This window comes from Erythrolamprus reginae, chromosome 4, assembly GCF_031021105.1.
Source record: "Erythrolamprus reginae isolate rEryReg1 chromosome 4, rEryReg1.hap1, whole genome shotgun sequence".
Taxonomy (NCBI): domain Eukaryota; kingdom Metazoa; phylum Chordata; class Lepidosauria; order Squamata; family Dipsadidae; genus Erythrolamprus; species Erythrolamprus reginae.
In genome coordinates this window covers 111,169,851-111,185,696 of record NC_091953.1, presented here as the reverse complement: position 1 = coordinate 111,185,696, position 15,846 = coordinate 111,169,851, and the positions used below count along the sequence as shown (strand labels likewise).

General features: G+C 43.8%; 1 protein-coding gene across 1 annotated transcript in view; it reads right to left on the bottom strand.

Moving 5' to 3' along the window:
- The window catches only part of UBAC2 (UBA domain containing 2), a 143,229-nt gene extending 130,332 nt beyond the window's left edge, over positions 1-12,897 (bottom strand). Inside the window, exons 1-2 of the mRNA XM_070751222.1 lie at positions 12,642-12,897; positions 2,938-3,065 (exon numbers count right to left, since the gene is read on the bottom strand). Of these exons, the coding sequence (XP_070607323.1) occupies positions 2,938-3,065; positions 12,642-12,672 (159 nt within the window). The 5' untranslated portion in view covers positions 12,673-12,897. The remainder of the gene's footprint in view (positions 1-2,937; positions 3,066-12,641) is intronic.
- Between the last annotated feature and the right edge of the window lie 2,949 nt (positions 12,898-15,846).

Below are 15,846 nucleotides of genomic sequence, written 5' to 3'. Positions count from 1 at the left end.
GTTGGAACAAGTATTACCTTTCATCTCCATTTAAAGATACAAGTAAATGAAGAATGTTAGCATGCTTCGGCTACCCAGGCTTTAAAGTATGCTTAAAGGTAGCTATAAATATTTTGACTTTTTTTTCCTTGCGGCCCTAATATCACAGATTCTTTTCGAACTAGGCTCCATACTATATGCAGCTTTTCTGTTTCAATTATAAACACAGCAGGGAGAGGGAACAGAGCTCTGTCTGATATGAAACAAGGAGCATTTCCCCCCATTTGCAGTACGCATCATTTTTCATTCATCCAGAGACCAAAGCATTGTAAGTTAAGTCCAGCTGGGAAGAGAAAAAGAAAGTAAAAAAGAGCCACTATTGAGAGACAGGAAGAAACTGGCACTAGAAGGACTCCAATTCCTCACCACTTCCTAGTTCCAACCACTTTCTAAATTCTTGGGACTTCTCCTTAAAGGCACAAGTTATGACTGTCACAAGTACAGTAATACCTCATCTTACGAACTTAATTGGTGCCAGGAGGAGGTTCGTAAGGTGAAAAGTTCGTAAGACGAAAACAATGTTTCCCATAGGAATCAATGGAAAAGCGATTAATGCGTGCAAGCCCAAAATTCACCCCTTTTGCCTCATTACCGCCGGCATTCGGATTTTATTCGGGGGTGGGTGGAGGGGGGGAGACGGGGGGAGACAGCGCAGGCTGCCCGGAGGGACCCTCGTGGGTGGATTAACCGAAAAGTCAACAGTTACTGTCCGGCTTGCAATGACTGGAAGGGAAGGGAGGGAAATGCATGGGCGGTTTGTACATGTGTCTTCTCTGATTTTTTGTGTCTGGGAGGCCCCACTGGGGTTCTAGGATCGTCTTGCGGGAGTCTGGTAGCGGTTGGGGAAAGGTTGGGGAAGCCCTTGCCGGATTCGCGCTGCGCCGCCACCCCTATCTGTAACTTCAGGCAGAAACCTTTCTCTCTCTCTCCTTCCTCCCTCCCTCCTTTCCCCTCTCCCTCCTGGCCTCCCTCCTCCTCCTGTATTCCGCCTCCCTCCCAGCCTCCGGGCCACATTCGTCTTCCTCTGCCACCACCGGCTCCCAGCTCCTCCTCCTCTTCTTGCTTCTTTAGAAGATGACAGCCGGCCGGCGGCGCAGAGGCTGGGGATGGTGTGCGTGTGTGGAAAGGGTCAGCGGAAGAACTGGGGGGAGCCGTGGCCACTGCCCCGTGGAAGGGACCCGGCTGGGAAGCTCCCGAAGGTGTGGGCTGGGGTCTTTCCGGGAGAGCAAGCAGCCCGAAGCCGAAAGAAACGCGTGGAGGCTGGTAAACAAAAGGCAGAACTTTCGGCTTCTGGGTGGATGGGAGCGGCATTTTACATTGATTCCTCCGGCTGCTTAGCTCCTCCCATCCACCAGAAGCTGAAATTCCGGAAATGACAGTCATAAGGCAGGGAAATCCCTGCTGCAGTAAGAGAGCACAAGGTAGAGCACATGCGCAGTAGGAGAACCCACGCCCCCAACTCGGGTTCGTAAGGTGAAAATGGTTCTTAAGACAAGGCAAACAAATCATGAACCCCGGGTTCGTATCACGAAATGTTCGTAAGACGAGGGGTTCGTATCATGAGGTACCACTGTATTAATATAATTCCATTATCTCTGTATCAATTTGAGGGTCGGAGAAAAAGAAAAATAAGAAGAGCCCATGGTCTCAGCCTTCCAGTTTTAATACACAACAAAGAATAAGCTTTTTTTTCTCTCCAAAATTTGTGTGCAAACTTATTTTTAGGTCAGGAATTTTGCTGAAAAGAGTAGATCATTCATTCATTCATTTATTTATTTATTTATTTATTCATTCATTCATTCATTCATTAAATTTGTATGCCACCCCTCTCCGTAGACTCGGGGCGGCTCACAACAGTAATAGAAAAACAATGTACAATACAAATCTAATAATTAAAACTAAAAACCCATAATTTAAAAAACATGTACACAACATACCATACATAAACAATATAGGCCTGGGAAGTTATCTCAGTCCCCCCATGCCTGAAGGCAGAGGTGGGTTTTAAGGAGTTTACGAAAGGCAAGGAGGGTGGGGGCAGTTCTAATCTCAGGGGGGAGCTGGTTCCAGAGGGGCGGGGCTGCCACAGAGAAGGCTCTTCCCCTCAGACCCACCAAACGACATTGTTTAGTCGACGGGACTCGGAGAAGGTCAACTCTGTGGGACCTAATCGGTCGCTGGGATTCGTACGGCAGATCATGACCCCATACAGGGGCTGGTATCCTGGGTTTAGAGATGCCACCTAGCATTATGTATCAAGCAGTATTACTACTATCAACTCAAGTTCCCCTCACCTGAAATACACTGTTCAAAAGAATAAAGGGAACACTTAAGCAACACAATTTAACTCCAAGTAAATCAAACTTCTGTGAAATCAAACTGTCCACTTAGGAAGCAACCCTGATTGACAATCAATTTCATGTTGTTGTCAGCACATTCAACTTTGCACAGAACAAAGTATTCAATGAGAATATTTCTTTCATTCAGATCTAGGATGTGTTATTTGAGTGTTCCCTTTATTTTTTTTGAGCAGTATTCATTTGGAGCAATGTTTTTCTCCACATATACCAGCATAACCTTTGGATGTAACTCTCTGAAAAAAACTTTATCTGATTTTAATTGTGAAGAGTTTTAACAGAACGCAAGTTAAATAATTGTTAACAAAACTAACAAGAAAATAGAGACTTCCTCCTTCCCACACTGCAGCCACAACTAATTTCTCACATATCTACATTTTACATGAATGTTGCTCTGCTACTGGATGTGGTACAGAGTACTAACATCATTCTAAATTTAAAGTTCAATATAGTCACGCCACAGTTCATATTTAAAAAATTATAAAAACACCAGCCCTATGTTTATCCCATGTCACAATATTACAAATCAATTGCTGCTTACCTGAAATTCCTCTTTTACAGCTTGCAGATTGTAGGTAAAGAACTTTTGATAATGCTGAAAGAGTAGAGCCAGCAGTAGCGAGAAGATGCTTGGTATTATTAACAGACCCTTTGACAGGGGTGCTTTATCTTCAAAAGAAAACAACATATATACCCAATGAGGTTATGATGAGGATTCTTAAAGCAGTTTTAAAAGCAATAATGCCGTATACTAAGTTTAAAAAAAACATTTTTACAATTAAATCTATTAGATTACAAAAAAAAACCTTTCCACCTCATCTTACTGAAATTTTGGGTTAAGTTGTGAAAACAAAACCAACTAGGCACATGCAGGAACCACCTAATTCAGTAATGGCGAATCTATGGCACAGGTGCCACAGGTGGTACGCGGACCCATATGTGTTGGCACCCGAGCCGTTGTCGTAGCTCAGCTCCAACATGTGTGTGCCGGCTAGCTGATCTTTGGCTCGTGTTTTTGGCTTCCAGAGAGCATCCAGGGGAATGGGAGAGGACATTTTAGAAAATGATGTGGCATTTTGGTTTTCTCTGGGAAAATCCAGTCCACCCTGGTGCCTGAATCCAGAGAGCGTCTACAAGAAACAAAATTCCAGTCTCCTGAAAATATAAAATCATTTTCTTTTCTTCTATTAGAAGTAATCACACTGAAACACACAAGCAAGTTAGAGTTTTGTAAAGTGTGCTAACAAAATACCTGATGTCCTTTTAAAATATTTATTTATTGTGATTATTTATTTATTTATTTATTTATTGTGGAAACTTCAGATCGTGCAGAAAGCAGCTGCGAGAGCAATCATGGGCTTCCCTACGTATGCCCATGTTACACCAACACTCCGCAGTCTGCATTGGTTGCCGATCAGTTTCCGGTCACAATTCAAAGTGTTGGTTATGACCTATAAAGCCCTTCATGGCATCGGGCCAGAATATCTCCGGGACAGCCTCCTGCTGCACGAATCCCAGCGACCGATTAGGTCCCACAGAGTTGGCCTTCTCCGGGTCCCGTCAACTAAACAATGCCGTTTGGCGGGACCCAGGGGAAGAGCCTTCTCTGTGGCGGCCCCGACACTCTGGAACCAGCTCCCCCCAGAGATTAGAACTGCCCCCACCCTCCTCGCCTTTCGTAAACTCCTTAAAACCCACCTTTGCCGTCAGGCATGGGGGAATTGAAACATCTCCCACGGGCCTTTACAGTTATGTATGGTATGTTTGTGTGTATGTTTGCTTTTAATAATGAGGCTTTTAGTGTTTCTTTTAAATTATTAGATTTGTTATATATTGTTTATTATTGCTGTGAGCTGCCCCGAGTCTACGGAGAGGGGCGGCATACAAATGTAATAAATAAATGAATGAATGAATGAATGAATGAATGAATGAATGAATGAATGAATGAATGAATAAATAAATAAATAAATAAATTTAGTGCAATTTGTATGCTGCCCAACTCCCTAAGGACTCTGGGCAGCTGAGTAAATATGATTTAAAGGAAAATAAATTGCTTACAATATTATTATTTTCAGATAGATGACTACTCAATGTTCTTGGCGTAAGTACTGGGGAGGAGGGAAAGGATGCTCATCCCAACAGCACAGAGATCAAAGAATAAAAACAGAAGAAACTTATTATCAAAGAGTGCTCTTATATAAGAATGAATTTCTATTCTTATTCTTATATAAGAGTAACTTACGAAAGACAAGGAGGGTGGGGGCCGTTCTAATCTCCGGGGGAAGTTGATTCCAGAGGGCCGGTGCCACCACAGAGAAGGTTCTTCCCCTGTTTGGTCAACGGGACCTGGAGAAGGCCAACTCTGTGGGACCTTATTGGCCGCTGCGATTCATGCGGTAGAAGGCGGTTCCGGAGGTATTCTGGTCCAATGCCATGAAGGGCTTTAAAGGTCATTACCAACACTTTGAATTGTGACCGGAAACCGATTGGCATCCAGTGCAGGCCACGGAGTGTTGTAGAAACGTGTGCGAATCTAGGAAGCCCCACGATAGCTCTCGCGGCCGCATTCTGCACGATCTGAAGTTTCCGAACACTTTTCAAAGGTAGCCCCATGGAGAGAGCATTGCAGTAATCGAACTTCGATGTGATAAGGGAATGAGCAACTGTGAGCAATGACTCGCTGTCCAAATAGGGCTGCACCTGGTGCACCAGGGAAACCTGGGCAAACGCCCTCCTCGCCACAGCTGAAAGATGGTGTTCCAATGTTAGCTGTGGATCAAGGAGGACGCCCAAGTTGCGAACCCTCTCTGAGGGTGTCAATAATCCCCCCCCAGGGTAATGGATGGACAGATGGAATTGTCCTTGGGAGGCAAAACCCACAGCCACTCCGTCTTGTCTGGATTGAGTTTGAGCTTGTTGACACCCATCCAGACCCCAACAGCCTCCAGGCACCGGCACATCACTTCCAGTGCTTCGTTGACTGGACATGGGGTGGAGATGTACAACCTGCAGTAACCTTCCCCTGGAGTGGGATGGGAATGGGGATTTTACAGTATCCTTCACCTGCAATGTCCAAGCTATGCCAAGCTCACCAAGCCAAGCCCACAGAACCAGTAGTAAAAAAAAAACGTGAATCCCACCACTGAGTAAATGGTATGTTTTTCCTTTCCTCCCAAATGTCCTCACTGCCCATCTGAGATGCTGTAATTTGAAAGAGGCAGATCCCTTGTAATGCAAAGAAGAGATCTGACAGCAGTATCTCTATTGTCTTTCCAAATACAATGATACCTTGTCTTACAAACTTAATTGGTTCCGGGACGAGGTTCTTAAGGTGAAAAGTTTGTAAGACGAAACAAGGTTTCCCATAGGAATCAATGGAAAAGCGATTAATGCGTGCAAGCCCAAAATTCACACCTTTTGCCAGCCAAAGCCTCCGTTTTTGCGCTGCTGGGATTCCCCTGAGGCTCCCCTCCATGGGAAACCCCACTTCCGGACTTCTGTGTTTTTGCGATGCTGCATGGGAATCCAAGCAGGGGAATCCCAGCATCGCAAAAACGAGTGCTTTGCTGGCAACAGAAGTCCGGAGGTGGGGTTTGCCAGCGAAGAGAGCATCAGTGAAATCGCAGCATCACAAAAACACTGAAATCCTTGAAAACCCACCTCCAGACCTCTGTGTTTTTGCGATGCTGCATTTTCACTGAGGCTCCCCTCGCTGGGAAACCCCACCTCCGGACTTCCGTTGCCAGCGAAGCGCCCGTTTTTGCACTGCTGGTATTCCCCTGCAGCATCACAAAAACACGGAAGTCCAGAGGTGGGGGTTCCCATGGAGGGGAGCCTCAGTGGAATCCCAGCAGTGCAAAAAGGGGTGCTTCTCTGGCAACGGAAGTCCGGAGGCGGAGCATCTCAGCAGCGGTGGTGGGTTTGTAAGGTGAAAATAGTTTGTAAGAAGAGGCAAAAAAATCTTAAACCCCGGGTTTGTATCTCGAAAAGTTTGTATGACGAGGCGTTTGTAAGACGAGGTATCACTGTATAGTCATTAAGGTAGGAATAAGTTACTTGGGGAAAGTCAGTAAGCGTTTAGGATTTTGAGTTCCTGTTTTGGGAGCTCTTGCAAAATAACTGCCAGAGAAGGCTCACCTAATCACAAAGTCAGTGGGATTGTTTCTTGCTATGCTGTCAAACAACGCTGGAGATTCCCTATCGCTCTTCTCAGTTGTTTTGTTTTCATTTTTCTTGATTAGTGGCATTCCTTTGGGCAAAGCATTGGGTTATAGCCAGCTACCATTTCCATTTTTTAAGAATGCCTGGAAAGCTCATTTGTGCCTTGGGGCATTTTTATATACAGTGGAACCCCGACATAAGAGCTGCTCTACTTAAGAGCAACTCGAGATAAGAGCTGGGAGGGGAGAGATATTTTTGTTCTACTTACAAGCCCAAATTCGAGATACAAGCGCCAAGGAGCTGTCTCCTGAAGCCAAACGCTAACTTCCGCGTTCGGCTTCAGGAGACAGCTGCGAAGCGGCGCGCGTGTTTTAAAAGGTTGCAGCCGGCCTGGGGGGCTCGGGGGGGGGGGGGTGCTTGCAGCTTTCTTTCTTGCTCTTTTTCTTTCTCTCTTTTACCTTCCCTTCCTCTATTTCTTCTTTTCTTTCTCCTTCCCACCTTCTTCCCTCCCTCCCTCCCTTCACTCATTCCTCTCTTACTCTCCCCTTTCATAAGTTTCCTTGCTTCCTTCCTCTGTTCCTGTCCCTTCCCCCTTTCTTTCTTTCTTTCTTGCTCTTTTTCTTTCTCTCTTTTACCTTCCCTTCCTCTATTTCTTCTTTTCTTTCTCCTTCCCACCTTCTTCCCTCCCTCCCTCCCTTCACTCATTCCTCTCTTACTCTCCCCTTTCATAAGTTTCCTTGCTTCCTTCCTCTATTCCTGTCCCTTCCCTCTTTCCTTCCTTCCTTCCCACCCTCCGTCCATTCATTCACCCATTCCTCTCTTGATCGCTTAAAGCCGGTCCCTGGTGCAAAAAGGGTTGGGGACCTCTGTCCTACAGGATTGGGTGGCAGAGAAGTTGAACATATGTAAATTTAAAAGTTTAAGAAAGTTTACAAGTTAAGTGAAAGAAACTTCATTATTCATTTATATGTACGTGTACATTTCTTCATTAAAAACATGTCTTTCTGCATAATTTAGACTAACTTTGTGAGTTTTTTGAGGGCTGGAACCAATTAAAATTATTTACATTAATTCCTATGGGGAAAAGTCATTCGAGATAAGAGCTGCTCGACTTAAGAGCCCAGGTCCGGAACGAATTAAACTCGTATCTCGAGGTACCACTGTATAATGAATACCTCGGCTTTTTTTTAATTAACTGTGAAGAAGTAGCTTGTGGGATTTACATCTAATCATAGGCTTAATGTGGAAGGTGGGAAGAAATAATAAATATCCATATTAATTTCTACCATGAGTACAATATTTCCAGGTTAATTTTACTGCTTTATTTATGCATACCTTATGCTCTACCTATTACAACACTGTGGTTGTTATCTGATGTTTTACTTCCTCTGACTTTATTAAAATAATTTTTGTTAATACTTGTACGCAAAAATATAGATGTATTTGATAACTTATCCAAAACCCTGCAATTTAACCTTCCGATTGTTATATTCTAACCTCTTGAGCATACAACATTCCACATTCTACCCACTGAATAGCTCAAATTCAGCTCTCATATAAATGAAAGGGGCATGAATTCCATTTTAGAATAACACTATTCCACTGTATAAATTAAATAACTGAATTAAAGAGAGATTGTCCTTTTGTTATACTGTACACTCTCAAGATTAGGAAAAAACATTTTAAAAAGATTTTAAAAGATTTAAGAAATATTGCAATAGATATATTTGATTTCATAGAATCAAATATATTTAAACTATTTAAACAATGTCTCTTAAAACTGCATTAATATTAACAGTTTCAAGGGGGGGAAATATTTTCCTTCTATTTAAGAAAGGATGTTTTGATATTAAGAGATCTAAATACAGATGTTAATGAATAAGCTCTATTTGAAAACAACATGTAAACTTATTTTGCCCTTTCTGCACCAACTCAGGAAGCTCAAGCTGCCTAAGGAGCTGCTGATACAATTCTACAGAGGAATCATTGAGTCTGTCACCTGCACCTCTATAACTGTCTGATTTGGTTCTGCAACCCAAGACAAACACTGACTTCAGAGGATAATCGGAAAAAACTACTGTCAACCTGGCTTCCATTGAGGACCTATATACTGCACGACTCAAAAAGAGGGTCATGAAAATGTTTATTGACCCCTTGCATCCTGGACATAAATTGTTTCAACTCCTACCCTCAAAACAATACTATAGAGCACTGCACACCAAGACAATTAGACAAAAAAACAGATTTTTCCCGAACGCCATCACTCTGCTAAAGAACTAATTCCCTCACCACTGTCAAACTATTCACTAAGGCTGAATTACTATTAGTCTTCTCATTGTTCCTTTAAGCAAGTTACTTTATTCAGTGGTTTATTTTAGCTCAAGATAATTATCAAAAAAGGAAATATCAAACTGACCATTGCCAAGTTCAATTAATTATCATATTGTAGAAATATAGTTGCTCTTTTGTACAGAGCACTCAACTTCTAATTTTTAACTTGCACCGTTAGACATTTTGAATTTCTGCTTAGTTTTCCTGGAGAATTAACTGAGCAGTATTCAACCAGCTCAAAGTTACTAGGTTCCTGGATTGTGCAATATCATTTAATTGGGGAAAGGTATTATAACCATTTCTCAATTGAACTGGCAGATTTCTATATTTGACCAACATGTGGGCTAGAAACAGTCCAGTAAAAGGGTACCATTTGTGGGGGTCAAGGGAAAGGGAGGATTTTGCCCTCTCGTTCTGCTCAAGATCCTCATGTACAATTGGTGGACCACTGTATGACACAAAAGGCTGGACTCGATGGGCTTTGGCCCGATTCAGCATGGCTCTTCTTATGTTCTTATATAAAATGTGTGCAATTGTATCCAGCGAGTCATAGAAATGTAGTCACAGGCTTGATTCATACACCATATTAAACTTTAAAATACCGTAGTTAATCTGGTTTTGGCTTAATTTTTATGAATCCTTTCATTGTAGTTTGTAAGCTATGGTGCATGGTAATGTACAATTTACAGTGGCTTAAAACCATTCACTATTAAATTAAATTTTATTTTAATCCCTGCTGGCCCAAACCAATGGGATGCTTACTCTGTATGAATATGTCATCTCCAAGCAAAAGCAAGTTTGCAGTTTGAATGTACTCTCTGATCCCAGCTGTAACTGGACTTTCAAGTAGCAGCTGTGGTGAGGAGCATGTTTACACAATTATGATCAGAATGCCAACTGCAATTTTTTCCCTAACCAGCCAAATTTATCAGCAGTGATCTAGTCCTTGTTACTACCCAATTTGATTATAGCAGCGCATGGGGGACTTCACTTGAAATTGATCCAGAAAGTAACACTTGTGTAAAATGCAATTTCTAGGTTGCTGACCGATAATTATACAGGAAGCATCATGATGCCCTACTGAAAGATCTGTCTTAGCAGCTAGCTGTCTGCTGATTACAATTCAAAGTATCCATACTGCTCTATACTGCTTGACTTTACAGGTTAGTGACAGGTTATTTCTCCGACTAAAATCTACTAATAAAAGTAGTAAAGTTCCTTGTTATTGGAAATTCCATGATTGGTATGCAAGAATAGGTTTGCATTAGAAGCTGGCTAGAGAATTCTGGGTTTTGAAGTTCCCACCTCTTAAAGTTGCTAAGGTTGAGAAACCCTTAGGGTCACCCACTTGTCTCTCAAAATTAGAAAGTTGGGGAAACCACATCTCTTTCACCAAGCTTTTGTAACTTAAATGTTAGATTTTAATTTTACCTCTTCTGTTTACATTTTGCACCTTTTCCTGTTGCATGTCACATGGATGGTCAGAGTGAAAAGGTAGGCTTCAACTTACAACTTTGTTTAGTGACTGTTCAAAGTTTACAACAGCACTTTAAAAAGTGATAATGAGCCCTTTTCACACTTATGACCATTGCAGCATCCCCACAGGCGTGTGATCACAATTCACACGCTTCACAACTGGTTCGTATTTATGACAGTTGTTGTGTCCCAGGGTCCTACGATCAACTTTCACAACCTTCTGACAAGCAAAGTCAACAGGGAAGCCAAATTCAATTGATTCACTTAAAAACCAGGCTACAGTGAAATATTATTCACTGTATGATTCACTTAACAACCAGGTTCAGTGAAATATTATTTCACTGAAAGAGTAGTAGATCCTTGGAACAAACTTCCAGCAGACGTGGTTGGTAAATCCACAGTAACTGAATTTAAACATGTCTGGGATAAACATATATCCATTGTAAGATAAAATACAGGAAATAGTATAAGGGCAGACTAGATGGACCATGAGGTCTTTTTCTGCCGTCAGTCTTCTATGTTTCTATGTTACTCACTGTGACAAGAAAAGTTGTAAAATGGGGCAAAGCTGACTTATTTATTTATTTAATTAATTATATTTCTATGCCGCCCAATTCCCTAGGGACTCAGGGTGGCTCACAACAAAAACGAAAATGAATCACTATAAAAACATTTCAATTTAAAATAATTGCAGCCATCCATACATTCATTGGCTGACCTCGCTCGTCATCCCCCTGAGATCAACGGCCTCAGGCCTGTCAGAAAACCCAGGTCTTTCCAGCTTTCCGGAAGGCCAATAAGATGGGGGTAGTGCAGATCTCAAGAAGTAGCTAATTCCAGAGGGTCGGGGCAAGCACAGAGAAGGCTCTCCCCCACGGACCCACCAGTTGACACTGTTTAGCTGACAGGACTAGAAGAAGACCAACCCTGTGGGATCTTACTGGTCACTGGGAGGTATCTGGCAGAAGGCGGTTTGGAAGATACTCTGGCCCTGAGCCATATACGGTTTTAAAGGTAATAACCAACACCTTGAATTGTGACCGGAGTCTAAACAAATGCCGTATTTCACTTAGCAACTTAAATTTTGAGTTCAATTGTGATTGTACTTCGAGGAGTACCTGTAGTATAAATCCAATTACAAAGAAGAGGAAGATCAGGAGCTAATGTTTCTCTTCACTTGCAAGGCTGTAGTATATATTGGAGGTGGAGACTCTCTGACAGCTGCATGCAACGAAACTTCATTTTAATGCATGTCGATTAGCGTACATTCAAAGTGACAATAAAGATATCCTAAGTCCAAGATTCACCCTGAGGGAAGCAAAATCTTCCCTGAAAGCATACAGCAATGCACTGATTTCTCCCCTTACCTATCCTGACTCAACATTGGTATGATTGTATTAGAATTGTTAGTTTTTTATAATAATGGGGTTTTTAATATAATTTATATTGGATTTGTATTTTATTGTACCTATTGTTGTTGTGAGCCGCTCCGAGTCCTCGGGGAGGGGTGGTATACAATCTAATTAATTTAATAATAATAATAATAATAATAATAATAATAATAATAATAATAATAATAATATGGCTAGAAAGGAGAGTGTTTCACCTCTACTCAGATTAATTTAACCCAGGGGAAGGGGGGAGATGTCTCCAAACTTGCCAACTTTTAAAGATTTGTACACTTCAATTCCCAGAATTCCCCATCCAGTTTGGAAGCCACCTTTAACTTAAAACTGAGCAGCTCAAGATATTCCCTAAGCCAGGGGTAGGCAAAGTTGGCTCTTCTGTGACATGTGGACTTCAACTCCCAGAATTCCTGTGCTAGCATGAGTGGCTCAGGAATTCTGGGAGTTGAAGTCCACAAGTCATAGAAGAGCCAGCTTTGCCTATTCCTGCCCCTAAGCCACCTTCGCAACGTTAAGACTTAAAAGACTTCAACTCCCAGAATTCCCTCAGGCAACCAGCACGGTAGCCAACCTGCAGCACGGCTGACTGAGGAATTCTGGGAGTTGAAGTCCGTTAAGTTGCCCAGGTTGGGGACCTCTGCGCCTAAGCCGACATGACTTTAAAGCCACGTTCCTCCCCTGGAAGGCAGAGAGGCACCCCGCTCGGCCCTGGAATGAGCTCCGGGATGGAGGTTTAACCCCTGAAGGGAGAAGCCATTCCCAGAGCTGAGGAGGCAGGTGAGAAGCCGCTTCGCCACGCTGCTCATCTCCCGACCTTTCGCCCTGTAGCGCGGCCCCTCCTCCCGGGCGGGGGAAGCGCGTGGATACTTACATAGCCCGCTGGAGCCCGTGCTGGTGAACATGGTCCCTGGCGGGGAGGGGGGCAAGCGGTTGCCCTGGCAACGCGCCCGGCCTCGGGAGAGCCGCCGCTCCGCTGACTTCCCCCCCTTTCGGGAGGCCGAGCAGCCTCGGAGACTGTGAGGCCGGGAGCTCCTACTAAGGCGGCCGGGATGGGTCAAAGCCGACAGGGCAGTGAGACCCCGCGCAGCGCCCCCTGCCGGAGCCACTGCTTCGTCCTTTCCCCGGACTAGGCCGGGGGTTGCTCCTGGCCTCCGTTTAAATAGGCCTCGGTCTCGGTGGGGTGGGGGGCTCGGGTGGAAGCCAGCCTAGGTGACCGCGACGGGAGTCCCGGCCTGCTTGGAAATGCATAGGGGAGCATCCCGTCGAGTCTCGCCTGTGAGACTGCAAGCAGGCACATGGTCGTTTCCCTGGCTAATGGCAGCGGTGTGGAAGGCCAGGCTGTGGTTGCCCTTCTGTTTCGTTTTACCTTCCCCGTCTAACCTGCCTGCTTGGGGTTTCCTGGCGATCCCTAGATTCGAGAAGTTGTTTTTTGTGACCCTGCATATAAGTGTTCAAGGCCAACGGGATGCTGCCATCTGCTACAGAACTGCAGTCTAATAATGATGATGATGATGATGACATAAGCCAGTGAAAGTGGTCCCAGTGGGCCTTGGATCTCAGTGGACATTTGAAAACCATGGGAATTGACAAAATCTCTGTCATTGCAAAAGGCCGCTTTACTGGGATCAGCACACATAATTCACCACTACATCACACAGTCCTAGGGGCTTGGGAAACGCCCGACTGGTGATGAAATAGCGATCTCGTTGTATTGTTGAAATAATAATAATAATAAATAACAACAACAACACAACAGAGTCAACAACAACAACGCACCAGAGTTGGAAGGGACCTTGGAGGTCTTTTATAACTGTCCGGTTTGGTTCTGCAACCCAATAAGCCTGACACAGACTTCAAACTGCAGAAAAAACAATTGCTGTCAACCTGCCTTCCATTGAGGACTTGTAACCTGCACAAGTCAAAAAGAGGGCAGTGAAAATATTTACTGACCCCTCGCATCCTGGACATAAACTTTCAACTCCTACCCTCAAAATGTTGCTACAGAGCACTGCACACCAAGACAACTAGACACAGAAACATTTTTTCCCAAACACCATCACTCTGCTAAACAAATAATTCCGTCACCACTGTCAAACTATTTACTAAGTATGCACTATTACTATTGGTTTTTCTCATTATTCCTATCACCCATCTCCTCCCACTTATGACTGTATGACTGTAACTTGTTACTTGTATCCTTAAGATTTATATTAATATTATTTCCTGATTGCTTATTTAGGAGCATATGCGTCAAAGACAAATTCCTTGTGTGTCCAATCACATTTGGCCAATGAAGAATTCTATCCGATAAAGAATTCTATTCTAGCCCAATCCCCTTCTTAGGCAGGAAAACCCTACACTACTTCAGATAAATGGATTATCCAAACCCCAATGGCAACCTTACTAAATGGTATTAACACTTCTTGGAAGTTAAGGTGCCCATTGAAATTCGGGAGATGGGTTAGTGGCGGGAGTCTTTTCCGGGTCCCGTCGACTAAACAATGTCGTTTGGCAGGACCCAGGGGAAGAGCCTTCTCTGTGGTGGCCCCAACCCTCTGGAACCAGCTCCCCCCGGAGATTAGAACTGCCCCCACCCTCCTTGCCTTTCGCAAACTCCTTAAAACCCATCTGTGCCGTCAGGCATGGGGGAATTGAGACCTCTCCCCCGGGCCTATATAGTTTATGCATGGTATGGTTGTGTGTATGTTTGCTTTTAATAATGGGGTTTTTAGTGTTTTTTAAATTATTAGATTTGTTGTACATTGTTTTGTTGTTGCTGTGAGCTGCCCCGAGTCTACAGAGAGGGGCGGCGAATGAATGAATGAATGAATGAATGAATGAATGAATGAATGAATAAATAAATAAATAGGGGGATGAGGCAGCATGGGGGCATCACATGCATATATGCAGAGGGTGTGGCACATGGGGACATTGAATTATGAGTGGGCATGCATATGCATGCGATAGCACTCGCATGCTTTCGGCACCCGAGGAAAAAACAGTTCGACATCACTGATATAGGATCTGCTGCATGAGCAGGGGGCTGGACTAGAAGACCTCCAAGGTCCCGTCCAACTCTATTCTGATTCCATCTTAAAGTTGCCAAAGTTGAGAAACACTGCAATAAACTAAGTGATTATTATCATCATTAAGCCCAAAATTTCTGTTGTTAAGTGAGACATTGGTTAAGGGAGTTTTGCCCCACTTTGTGACCTTTTTGGCCACAGTTGCTAAGTGAATCACTGAAGTTGTTAAGTTGGTAACCCAATTGTTAAGTGAATCTGGCTTCCCCCTCGACATTGCTTATCAGAAGATCGCAAAACACACGACCTCGTGGCACAACAGCTGTCATGAACCAGTTGCCAAGCATCTAATTTTGATCAGGTGACCCATAGGGATGCAGGAAAGGTTGAAAAATGGTTGTAGGTCACTTTATTCAGTGCTGTTGTAACACTGAATGGTCACTAAATAAACTGTTATAAATTGAAGACAATCTGTATAGGGCTTAATACAGTGATGGCAAACCTATGGAATGGCTACTACAGGTGGCATACGGAGCCATATCTGCTGATACGTGAGCTGTTGCCCTAGCTCAGTTCCAAAATGCATCGGTGTGCAGGCCACTGATTTTTGGCTCACATGGTGGCTTTGGGAGGGCATTTTTTGGCTTCCAGAGAGCCTCCAGGGGGAAGGGGGAGGGCATTTTTACCCTTTCCCGGCTCCAGGGAAGACTTTGGCGCTTGGGAGGGCAAAACACAAGCCTACTGGGCCCACCAGAAGTTGGGAAACATCATTTCCAGCCTTCAGAGGGCCTCCGGCAGGTGGGGGGAAGCTGTTTTCGCCCTCCCCAAGCATTGGATTATGTGCGTGCGTACTCGTGCATGCACATTAATGCGTGCACATGCTCTTTTGGCAGCTGAGGAAAAAAAGGTTCACCATCACTGGCTTAATCACTTAATGGGCTATGTGAAGCCTGTAGCTCTTGAGCTTCTGAAGTGTGCTAATGGCCAAAATGGAGATTCCTATTTGTATTAACAATTATGAGTAAGGGGATGCGCAGATTACTCAAACTGGGC